The 12,470-nt window shown below is 45.3% G+C and overlaps 1 protein-coding gene across 2 annotated transcripts in view; it reads left to right on the top strand.

Moving 5' to 3' along the window:
* Nucleotides 1-5,367, top strand: part of SENP1 (SUMO specific peptidase 1) — a 57,628-nt gene extending 52,261 nt beyond the window's left edge. The window contains exons 15-17 of one of the 2 annotated variants that reach the window (XM_056117802.1): nucleotides 1,770-1,854; nucleotides 2,684-2,779; nucleotides 3,722-5,367. In XM_056117802.1, the coding sequence (XP_055973777.1) occupies nucleotides 1,770-1,854; nucleotides 2,684-2,779; nucleotides 3,722-3,784 (244 nt within the window). In that variant the 3' untranslated portion in view covers nucleotides 3,785-5,367. Of the gene's footprint in view, nucleotides 1-1,769; nucleotides 1,855-2,683; nucleotides 2,780-3,721 lie in introns of those variants that run through there. The other variant, XR_008793009.1, reaches the window with a different exon arrangement.
* Nucleotides 5,368-12,470: the final 7,103 nt, after the last annotated feature.

Below are 12,470 nucleotides of genomic sequence, written 5' to 3'. Positions count from 1 at the left end.
AACAGGCCCCCATGGGGAAAGTTACTATCCTGGTGCACTAAGTACAATAATAGACATATGTGTGTGGATATAGGGCCTACTTAGGTATTACCTAATCCTGCCTCCTAAATCTTTTCAGATGAAGAAGTCAAGACCTTGGGCCAGAACAGTACAGGGGTTAAGCCACTTTTGTTATGGCCCACATTGGTTTGCTACCTAGTACGACATTAGTTTGATAGTCAGTACCCTGAACACTGCTAGGAGTGATCCCTGAGCACAGAGCCAGGACTTAGCCCTAAACAGTGCTGAGAATAACCAGCACCCTTTCCCGTCAGCGTCCGCTCCCCCTAAAAAAGATTTCGTGGACTGCAGAGATGACTTTTGATATGCCCAAGTCCTACTAGTGAATGGCCACTTTGTGATCCAGAATGCAAATACCTTTATACTTATCTCTTTTTTTTCCCCCTGTGATAAATTATCAGCTCTTTTTTATTTTAAATTTATGATGGATATTTTAATATTCTACAACCAAATTCACATTTCTTGGAAAGACCAGAGCAGGTGTGGTGTTTGCCTTTTACATAGCTGAACCCGATTCAATTCCTGGCATCCCTCCTGGTCCCTCTAAGCACTGTCAGGTGAAATTCCTGAGCCCAGCGCCAGGAGTAAGCCCTGAGCATTGCTGGTGTGGCCCAAAAATCAAAAGAAAAGAAAAGGAAAACAAGTGTTTGGATTTTTAAGGCAAAAAATGGTATACCTATCACTTTGGTTTTGACCAAACACCCACTGTGTCACTCTGGGGGCGGGGAGGAGGTGGGTTTCAGAATGAAGCAGGTGAGCCGTTTGCACTTTCAAAAGGGTGTTTCATACAAGATATGTGCTTGTTGTTGAGTGGATTTTTTTGTATAAGCGAATTAAGACTGAAGATGGGGCCTAAGAGCTAGTATAGCAGGTAAGGCTCTTGCCTTGCATGTGACTAACCCTGGTCCATCCCCCAGCACTGCACGTGTCCCCCTAAGCACTGCCAGCAGTGACTCCAGAGCACAGAGCCATCAGGAGCCTGAGCACCATTCGGTGTGGCCCAGCCCCCCACCCTGCCCAAAAGACTAAAGATCATAAATAAGTACATTGTAAGATATAAATCACTATTGTTAGAGAACCACTCCGTTTTCTTAAATAACTTTAGGCACCATGATTTACAACACTGTTTATGGTATGGTTTCCTGCATAAAACATTTCAACACCACACCCTACACCTGGAGTGTTTGCTTCCCTCCACCATGGTCCTAGTGGCCCCTGCCCCGTCCTCCCCCACTGGTAAGCTTCCTACTTACCACTTAAGAGAAACATGCTTATTTTTCAATAAACTGAATTCCTAAAGGACCTCATAAACCAAGGGAAAAAACCAGAGATGCTAATTGAAAAGAATCTGCGTATCAGGGTGGAGGGAATTGCTGGTGCTGGGAAATGTACTCTGGGGTAGGGACGGGTGTTGGAACACTGGATGGCCGAAACCTCATCATGAACCCCTTTGTAAGGGTCTCTCTCGCAGCGATTCAATTAAAGAAAAGAAAGACTAGATATCAGAGGCAGAGAAGTCGGTAGACAGCTGTGAGCCGTGGGAGCGTCACAGGAAGCACAATATCGTGAAAGACGCCCTGCCCCACATTTTATACTGTTTTTTCCTCAAACGTGCGATAAAGACTTGTCAAGGATTGCCCACTGCAGTCTCTTGAATGGCTGCCAGTGTTCCTCAACGAGCTCATTTTATTATCTTTTAATTCCTTTAGGCAGTACTTAAAGCAAGAGAGCATCGACAAGAAAAGAAAGGAATTTGACACCAATGGCTGGCAGCTCTTCAGCAAGAAAAGCCAGGTATGTTTCTTTTATGTTTAATTTTTCTTTCCCTCCGAAGCAGTGTTCAGGAGAGCCAGGGGCCCCTCCAGGTGATATTCAATCAACCAGACTTCTGGCATACAAGAGCCAGAAGATACGGTTGCCTGAGCCCTGCCGTGCTGGGAATTGCCCAGAGTATAGCTGTGGTGCTTGGGGGCCTTGAGGTGCACCTGGTGATGTTTGGGGGAGCACTGTTGCCTGAGATCGAACTGAGTCCTACAGTCTGTCTCTCCAGCCGGATATTTCATTTTGCTGTTGTTGTTCTTTTTGGGCCACACCCCTACCCTGCAGTGCTCCGGGCTTACTCCTGGATTACTCTTGGCCGCCTCCTTGGGGGAACCCTATGTGGTGACCGGAAGGCAGTCGCCCTACCCACTTGCTCTGGCCCTATTTCATTTTAATGATACGGAAATCCTGAGATTAGGATATTGGGAGGAGATTTGCTTTCCTTTGTGTATAACTGTTTGGTTCCCCGAGGAAAATAGAGTAAACTCTTTGTGGGAAAACTGTTTTTATGTAGAACTAAGTTTATTAGATGTTAAGTTTGTCACTCCGGTGTTTACCGATTTTTTGACCTCTTGGGTGTCTGGTTTTCTGCCCTTGTGTGCCATGGGAATCTAAGATTAGTCAGTCATCTTTTGTGAGATAAAAAGTATACTACCCTGACTGAACGCCTTTTTCCCTCCCTGGTCCTCTCTTGTTCTAAGTGAGGAACCAGGTTTACCTCTTAAAATCTTTGATTTTTTTTTCTTATTCCAGTAAGAAGGAAACTTGAGAAGATGTCACTCTTTTGGTTTTGTCCCTTTAGGAAATTCCACAGCAGATGAATGGAAGTGACTGCGGGATGTTCGCCTGCAAATATGCTGACTGTATTACCAAAGACCGACCAATCAACTTCACACAGGTAGCTTGAATCTTCAGGAGGGAGCGCTCTGTCTACCCTGTTTCCAGGCTGACTGTATATATTTTTCTCTCACCTTGCCATGTCTAGGGGCTCTGCGTCAGGCCTGTGGGCCGTAATGCTGGCAGTTACCGCTCACGTCACATCACATCTCACAAGAAGCAGCATCGCTCTAGGCTGTTTCACGTTGTGGGGTGCCCGCACGTCACCTGCTGTAGTCAGGGAGTCCTGAGCATAGCAGAGCCTCCTGCTTGCCCCTCTCTTCCAGATACCTTCAGTCTTGTAAGAAACAAAATAGGGACCAGGGCAAGTGTTCTGTAGTTGCCCTTACTGGGCCGGTAGTCAGGTTTTGTCATCGGTGACACCTTGATCTGTGACCAGTATCATTAGTGGTCTTGGTTTGTGTTTAGTTCTTTCTGTTCTCGAGTTTTTTAGAAGCCAAAAATATATAGAGATTAGAGATTATGGATAGTCTGTATCTCCCACCTAATGCTTTAAGTAAAGATATTTGGGGCCAGTAACAACAGCTGCAGTATTGGATGTGGCTCCTGTTTAAAAAATTAGTCGATTGCCTTTCTAGATTTTCTGCCAAAGCCCTTGGGTGAAACTGATTTGCAGTTCCCATAACTCTTCCCCTAAAAAGTGAATTTTTTGATTTTCAGGTTTCAGATGTCATAAAGTCAAAGTTCAGCCTAGAGGATTCAGTTGATGCCATTCCCAAAATGACATTTGGATATAGAGAATCCCTAATAAAACTTAGAATAATGGAAAATAGCAATAGAAAAATGCGTTAGAGAAGAAAAAAATAACATAATCAACATGAGAAATTTTGAAAGAAGAGAAATTCAACTAAGATTAATTGAAAAATCTCAAGAAAGGACTGTATGGGAGAATTGGGTCTGAGTAAAAGAAATGCAAATTAAGGGTGCTTCTCTGTTTCTCTAGCAACATATGCCATACTTCCGGAAGCGGATGGTATGGGAGATCCTCCACAGAAAGCTCTTGTGAAGACTGACTTGGCAGACTCTCACCTTGTCGGGGACCAGCTCTTCGTTGTCGTCAGCCGGAGACCTTGGAAACAGCTGCTCGCAGCCCTCTGTTCTGATGAAGCCCTTGATCCTGGACCAGGCCCTGGCAAGATGCATTCACAAGCACATCTGCCTTTCCTTTTGTATCTCAGATACTATTTTTGCAAAGAAACTTCGGTGCTGTGAAAAGGGTGAGGGGCATCCCTAAGCTGAAGCGAGAGATTGCTTTTCAGTTCTTCAGTTCTGCCATCTTGTTTTCCAAGGGCTCCAGCCTCATTCATTCTTTATCAGAGTATTGGGAGAAGCTGGGAAAGACTCTTGGTTTCATATAAACTCTTGTTGTTAGGCCTTACTAAGAGGTAGGGAAGACCCTGGGCAAAAGGTAGGGAGAAAAAACACCAGCATATACACGCACATGTTAATACACAGAAGATTTACAAGACGTCTAGCTAGGAGAGGGACTGTATTTTGGAAGTAGACTGGACTTTGGGCAGATGCCTAAGTCTCTCCTCTAGGACTTTTTCTGTTTAGGTGCCCCCTGTAAAATCTGTCTGCTTCTCTGCAAGCTTTTTTTTTTTTAATTACCTGTAGCTTTTTCTCATCTGAGGCATGACACATGAGCCCTTGGTATATCCCAGCCTAAGCATTCCTTTCCAAAAAAGCAAAGGAATATGCACATAACACATGACATGGGACAGATGCACCTAGGGGGCGGGTGACACGACTTGTCCTGCCACCTAGTTCTGACCAAGAAGGATGTCAGTCTTCATTCTGAAATTCCAACATTGAAAGAATGCAAGTCTAGTTTGGTCTGTGGCTGAAAGTATGCTTCTGACCACAGGAGAAACACACACACACACACACACACACACACACACACACACACATTTCACAGGGATATACTTGTTTTTAAAAGGCTGAATGTGTTTCACCATTTTATTTAGCCTGCACATTTATTTTCATTTTCCAAATTTAGCTCCAGCACACAGAGCCCAGCCCCTGTATTTAGGGTGTTTGTGGATTTTCTTATGGAATATTTTGTGAGGCCTGGATGAACTTTGGCTTAGGGATACAAGTTACAGAGGGAGGGGGAAGTTCCAACTGGAAAGCGGGTGGAATTCGGACTGATCAGCGTGAGATTTGAAGATCTCTCCCTTTTGTTCCTTCTAGCGTCCTTCCCACCCTCAGAGTTCCTCAGGCTAGATAGTGAAATGATCCAATGCCAGTGTCATTTTGTACCTGAGTTCCGAAACAGGAACATTTTCTACTTTTTTCTGTATTGTAATAGGTAGTTTTGTATAAAATCTTTTCTCCTTCCCTTGTACCCCCGTCCTTTACAGCGTTGTGCTTTAAAAATCCCTGGGCTTATTTGACAATTTTGCTCTGTTTTATACCAAGCTTGTTTAGTACATTTTTCTATGTTTTACCACAGGTTACAATTTGAAAAAGAAAACTATTTTTTTTAAATATTCCATTGTTAATTGAATGTTAATGTTTCCACTCCAGCAACCAGATGTGTCCTACCTTTTTCGTAATTGCCTGCGTGAATGTGGGGAAGACTACTTTTTTCCTTATTTTAATTTCCGTTCAGTCGTGTGTGCGTGCTCTCGCTCTCGCTCTCTCTCTCTCTCTCTCTCTCTCTCTCTCTCTCTCGCTCACTCTCTCTCTCCTCCCTCCCCCTCCCTCTCTTCCTCCCTTCATCTCCCCGCTCTTTCCCTCTTTTCTTCCCTGCCCCCATCTTTGCGCTTTCTCTAGGTAATAAATAGCTTTCTACGTAAGAGTTGCTGGGACCTTTCACATTCTCATTTTAAAATTTGCCATGCAAACTCATTACAGCACTCTTGAACATTGATTCTTTGCATATTTAAGGAACAGCTTGGAAGGTGGCAGCATGATATAGATTTGAACCATGAATCAGAAGACCTGAGTTTTTCAGGCTTTCTCACAATTGTCTAGGGGCACTAGAACAAGATAATTTTCTGTTTATTTTATGTCCATTTACGTGACATCTCTCTTACCTTCCTCACAGACATGTACAGACTAAAACAACAAATATTTATTGCCTTGTATAGCAGAAAATGAAACATGCAGCGGAAGCATTTTGAAAAAATTTGTAAGGAGCGCTTGAGTTTGAACTTGCCGCCTCCATTTCTGACCAGTGCAACTAGAAGTCGCTAGTGATCCTAAGACTGCCCTGTAAGGTAGAAGGAGACCAAATTTGGCACACATTGTGTCCCAGTATGGCTTAGTGGGAAATAATTAGAGACCTACATAGTGGGCCGTTTTCTCTTCCCAGAGAGCTAGCCAGTAAGAACAGGACCAGCATCTGGAGACTTCCTTTACTCTCCGTCATATAAGGGTGAATGAACTTTGATGATCAGGAAGGAAAAGAATTAATTCCTACATTCCATGGGCCAGGGCATATTACCAGTATCTGACTTAATCGAAGGTGAACAAGCCTATCGTTTTTCTTCTGCCTTCCCCTCTCCTCCGTGCCCAGTGCTCATCATCACCTACCTCTGCTAAAAATGCAACACTTGATGGATGAAAGCTCTAGCTGCCAGGATGCCGGACATAGTCCTCAGTAGGAACCACAGCCTCCACAGTCACCCTAGCATCCTGTTTAGAGAAAAGCATTCCTGGCCTTGAGAACATATGGGGTGAGTCAGAGGCTAGTTCCATTCCACTTGTTGTTGCGGACTCACTGTTGATTCAGGGAGTCCTGTTGAAAGTGGAGTCCAGGAGTTCTTTCCTAGTATCCAGCCAAAAGACTTGATAGGAGTAGACCCATTATGTATAAAGGGCTTCGTGTTTCCTGGTGGTGTCAACTTCTCTCTTTTTTAGCTACTGTATTTGGAATCTTCTACCCATTGGCGCTAATAGGACTGTCCCCAAAATTTTAGACAAGTCTTACCAGAAATTTTTAAATGAATGGTACCAGAGTGTTGTTTTTTCACTTGCGCCACGTGAATGGGCCAAGAGAAGGCAGAAGCGTGTGCTTTAACCTTGTGACTTCACTTTACCCAGAGAGAAAAGGTAAGCTTATTGTGGGGCTCTGATGTTGACTCAAATATGGCATTCGCTCTTGGGAAAGTTTTCCCTCTCCAGGAGCAGAGTCATCAAATTTCAGAAGGGACAGATCTCGTCACCAATATCCTTCCTTGTATTTAAGGTCCTTATTTAACCTGTGCTGAACATTAGCATCTGCTGCTAAAGAGCACAAAAATACCCCATTTCCAGCATTGGCAGGAGGGACTGGCATAAAGGTTAAGTTCATTACCCACTAAGATAAGGGGGAGTTTACACACAAATCTTTCTATGGGAGAGAATATACTTTTTTTTTTTTGGCTTTTTGGGTCACACCTGGCAATGAACGGGGGTTACTCCTGGCTCTGTGCTCAGGACTTACTCCTGGCGGTGCTCAGGGGACCATATGGGATGCTGGGAATCGAACCCGGGTTGGCTGCGTGCAAGGCAAATACCCTACCCGCTGTGCTATTGCTCCAGCCCCCGAGAATATAGACTTTCAACTGGAAGATGAAACTTAGATTAGTGCAGCCTGTCAGGGAGAATTCAATCTGTGAGTGGTTGGATTGGACCAGGTTCTAAAAAGTTATTGTCGGTCTAAGATTCTGAAAGTTACTGGGAAGCATAATGTTGCTTGGAATAGAAATATTTTAAGGGAGAGATTCGAAGTTAAGATTTGAAATCAGAGTTTGACACTGATTTGGTTAAGGTGAGTGTCTCATCCTGATCGGACATCATGCTCTATCCTAAATTGAGAAGTAGCCGTCAACTGCTTGACTTCTGGAGCTCGTCCTTGCACCTTGTAGAACTCAAGATTGGGGAAAGTAGAGACGTTCAAGGGGTTCAGAATCTTCAGTCTGCTGGGCATCCCTCCTTCAGTCCACTAATGTTTCACATACACACAGCATCTTCTCATCACCTTTCCTAGATGCCATCTCTGGTCATAATCTCCAAATCTTTTGTCCTGATATCTGCAATCCTGATAATCCGAAAATAATACAATCCCACACATTACTTGTAATCTCTTAAATCGAGAGTAGACTGAGACATGTCAGCATTGGAGACCAGGGAATGGTGCTTTTAAAATAGTCAAACCAGATAGGCAAACTGTTTGTCTCTGACCTGTCAGCAGAACATAAAGAATTTCATCCAATACATATTTAGAGGACCAAAAGATAGAACAGGAATTAAGGGCCTTGCCTTGCACGTGGCCCACCCTGGTTCCCCCCAGCACCACATTTCCCATAATACTGCCAGGACTGATCCCTGACCATACACTGAGGAGGAAGTTCCGAACACGTGTGATCATCCAAAAGCAAAAAGTTGGGGGGAACGATATGGGGCTTAGAGAAGCAGTGATACTTAGGACTGCACCACAGTTCTCCTCTGGCTCCAAACCTGATGCGCCACTCTGTCCTTCACAAAAACCTTTGCAGTATTCCAGCATGCTCTTTTGTGGCCTCAGCCTGCTCCTTGAGGCTAGTCGAAGTGTGTTTTCCATAGACGTATCTATCTATAGTACAGTTCTCTCTCTCTCTGTCTCTCTTTCTCTCGCTCTCTCTCTCTCTCTCTCTCTCTCGTTTGTTTCTAGTGATGATGTACCTCCCTTACTGAGATTCTGGCTCCTTTTCTGTCTGCCTTGTTAGACACAGGTAGTATCTTTTACATACTTAACCTGTGTCATAGAACCAGAGCTAAATTCCTGGAGAACATTTGCCTTTTGAGATACATAGGAAGCCGAGTCCCCTTGCGGGAAGGATGGGGCGAAGAGGTGATTCGGTCCAGGAGATAAAAGCCACCTGTTCTCCTGGATGTTCTCGCTTAATTTGGGAGGCCCCGCAGACACGAGCATTGTATCGAAAAGACTGATAGCGCACAACTGTCTTGGAAGCTGCAAGTGGCCGCTGGAGGGGCAGGAATAGGATCAGCCAGGGATGACATTGCCCTTCTGTAAGACTCTCCCTAGTTGACTTATTTAAAATAAATTCTGTGAATTTTGCTTTCTTGCTTTGATTGGAAACTCCCTGGTGAAAGGACTTGATGCTGTCTGCCTCTTTGACTATTTGTTCTGTCTCTGTCTGTGTCTGTGTCTCCTGATCCAGGCTTTACCAGTGATTGGATCCTCAGTGTGGTCTGGATTCCTGAGTCCACCCCTTCACCAGAGTCTGAATACTGTTCATTCATTCATTTCATTCCACATACCTGAAGTTGGAAGCCTGGAACGCAAATAACATGCAAATCTGTGGCTCCCTGGCACTTTGAAAAACCAGACTTGTCTGTGGAGCCGGCCAAAGAGCCCTCCTGAGCCAAGCACGCTAGCTAGGACTCCAACCCACCCTATAACGGCGCTTGTTGTCTCCCTGTTTCTCATCCATATCCCTTTCTCCTAAAAATCTAACTTGAAAGGGCTGTCTCTGTGAAGCCCGTGCACAAAAGGATGGAAACTGAGAAAGGGCCAACTTCGAAATCCCCCACTTTGGTAAAATGGTCTCATCTCTGGAGAGCCCCTTGTAATCTCCAGGACAGTCTTGAATTCTTTTTCTAGGCATGGTTAAGATTTCTTAGTCATTTGAAAGTGAAGGGAAGCGAGTGAAGAGCCGAGCCAGTGTACTGATGAGTACTGACGGCAGGTTCTCCAGGTGTTCAGGTCTGACCTTGTCTGGGCCGGGTGCTGTTTATTTCTTTACCGACGAAATGGCGTGTCGGATTTCGGAAGGGAGAACGTTGGGAACGACATATACATCCTGTGGAATTTGGTATGTCGGCAAGTGGACATGGCTATCGAAGAGATTTGAGTAGAAGTCATGGATAATCTTCTCCATTGCCGTTCTGGAGGATGTGACGGATCCATCAGGACGTCGGAGGGCAGTCATCTTGGTCTTGTAGTTGGCGAAGGACAGGCGGGCGTTACGAATACTTTTCCCGGCTTCTGCCGCATCTACCAGTACTTCTGCTCTTCTCTCTTTGAGGTCTTCCTTGATCGCATCTCTGCACTGCTTTGCGAGCTCGGACGTTAGCTTGCGGTTGCCTGAGGCATGCGCCAAACCACGCTGGCGAATTAGCTCAAGAGTTTTCGAAGATAGGCGATTTTTTGTGGCTATCTCTCTCTTGGCGTTCCTCGCACATTCATGGAGGTGCTGAACCAGTCAATCGTATTCCTCATCAATGTTGTCAACAATGTCATCTTCCCATGTTGCCGCAATAGTACCAAAGAGTTCCCAGTTGGTGGTCATTCTGGGAGTTCTCTTTTTGAACTTTGCAGCCCTTTCTCCCCGCTCTGTGAAGTAGAATTTTGCACGAAGGAGACGGTGGTCCGATCCCGTTCGGAATTTTGGGACAACAGCGACATCGGTCAGGCAAAACCGTCGATTGAATATGATGTGGTCTGTTTCGTTGTGGAATCGTCCACCGAGAGACTCCCATGTCCAACATTTAGATTCTGCCTTCTGGAACTGTGAGTTACCATGGATAGTCTTGGTCAACATGCTGAACTCGGACAGTCTCTCACCCTGTTCGTTCCATTCTAGGCCATGGGTCCCAATGTGAAGTTCTTCAGCTGATCTTCTCGTTCCTATCTTGGCATTAAAATCACCCACAATGATCTTGTAGAAGGTGTGGTCTTCTTTATAGAACTTCTCCAGCTCCATGTAGAACTTCTCGATTTCTCTTTCTTCATAATGAGATGTTGGTGCGTAGACAACGTAGACAACGAAGATAGAAACTGCAGGCAGTGAGCCACATCTATTCAAATGTAAACGTCCGATTCCGGTTGTTAGGCATTCAAATGAATCAATGCTCTTGGCCAAGTTTGTGTTGACAAGGACACCGACACCTCCGACACCTCTAACACCTCTTTTATCTCATGTTCCGAGGAACAATTCTTCTCCAGTGTCGAAATCGGCATGGTGAGATTCGTGTCTTCTTGTCTCGGTCAGACCAATGATGTCGTACTTGATCATTCACGCTTGTACCATCAGGTCCTCGATGGATGCATCTGATGCTAGCGTACATGCATTGAAAGTACAGACGATCATTTTTGTCTTCCTTCATTGTGGCAGCCTAGTTCAGCCTTGAGATTTTGTCGGCCTCTCCTTTCTCATACTTCTCAGTGCTGCCATGTCGGTGAAGACTTCAGGGTCAGGTGAATGAGACCAGTTGTAGTTACTGGTTTTGGCATATCGAATACACAACGGATAGCTTGCCAGGCTCTTCCGTGCGGGCGGAATACTCTCAGTAGCTTGCCAGTCTTTCTGAGAGGGATAGAGGCTTTTGGGGCGACCTCTAATCACCCTTGTAGGTGTTACCATATTTGAACCCTATCAAATATGGTACAATTCCGGAAGATGGGTATTTAGTATCTTATGATGTGTCCAGAAAGCGTCCTGGAGTGTGGCGGCGGCTGGGTAGTGGAGGTAGTGTCGATAGTGGAAGTCTGCCAGTGGGGTATTTATCTGGGTAGGGTGGTTCTTCTGTGTGCAATCTGATCCCTGGGTGGTTGATGGAAGCAGAATGCAAGGTTCCGTCCCAATGGAAAACCAGCAGGACCGTACTACTGTTCAAGAAGGGAGACATTCATGACATTGGCAACTATCGCCCGATCTGCCTATTGTCTGTCATCTACAAGTTGTTCACTCGAGTCATACTAAATAGGATTGGCAGAACACTAGATGAAGGACAACCATGCGAGCAAGCCAGGTTCCGCAAAGGATTCAGCACCATCGACCATATCCACACGATAACCAAGCTCATTGAGGTTTCTCGGGAGTTCAAGATGCCGCTCTGTTTAACGTTCATTGACTTAAAGAAGGCCTTTGATTCTGTTGAGATGGAAGCGGTCATTGAAGCCCTAGCCAATCAGGGCATTCAAGCCCAATACATCAAGCTCCTCCGTGAGCTGTATTGCGGATTCACTACCAGGATCTCACCATTCTACAAAGAAGTGATCGTTGATGTCAAGAGAGGGGTGCGGCAGGGTGATACCATTTCACCAAAACTCTTCAGTGCCACCCTCGAGAACATCATGCGATGACTGGAATGGGAAGGAATGGGAGTGAAGATAGATGGTCGGCAATTACACCACCTCCGCTTTGCTGATGACATTGTTTTAATAACACCAAACATCAGCCAAGCGGCACAAATGCTGGCCGACTTTGACTATGAGTGTGGAAAGGTAGGACTACAGCTGAATCTTACGAAGACAATGTTTATGAGAAACAACCTCGTTCCTGATGCCCCATTCGCTCTCAACGGAACGACCATCTCCGAATGCAACAGCTATGTGTACCTAGGTCGAGAGGTCAGCATGACAAATGACCTGGCACCCGAGCTGCGCAGGAGGAAGAGAGCGGCTTGGAACGCCTTCAAGAACGTCGAAGAAATAGCTAAGAGGACGAAGAACCTCCGGCTCCAGGCACATCTCTTTGATTCCACTGTTCTTCCTGCATTAACATATGCCTCAGAGACCTGGGCCCTACGCAAACAAGATCAGAACGCTCTTCAGGTCGCCCAAAGAAGAATAGAAAGAGCTATGCGTGGAATATCACGTTTCCTCAAATGAGAGAAAGAATCCGGACTTCTGACATCCGTCGACGATCAAGAATCAGGGATGCTGTCTCAATTTGCCAAGGTGTCAAAAATCA

The sequence above is a fragment of the Sorex fumeus genome, unplaced genomic scaffold (assembly GCF_029834395.1).
Source record: "Sorex fumeus unplaced genomic scaffold, SorFum_2.1 ptg000036l, whole genome shotgun sequence".
In the NCBI taxonomy this organism is placed as follows: Eukaryota; Metazoa; Chordata; class Mammalia; order Eulipotyphla; family Soricidae; genus Sorex; species Sorex fumeus.
Note: the sequence above shows the minus strand (reverse complement) of the source record. Positions and strands in the feature narration are given on the sequence as shown.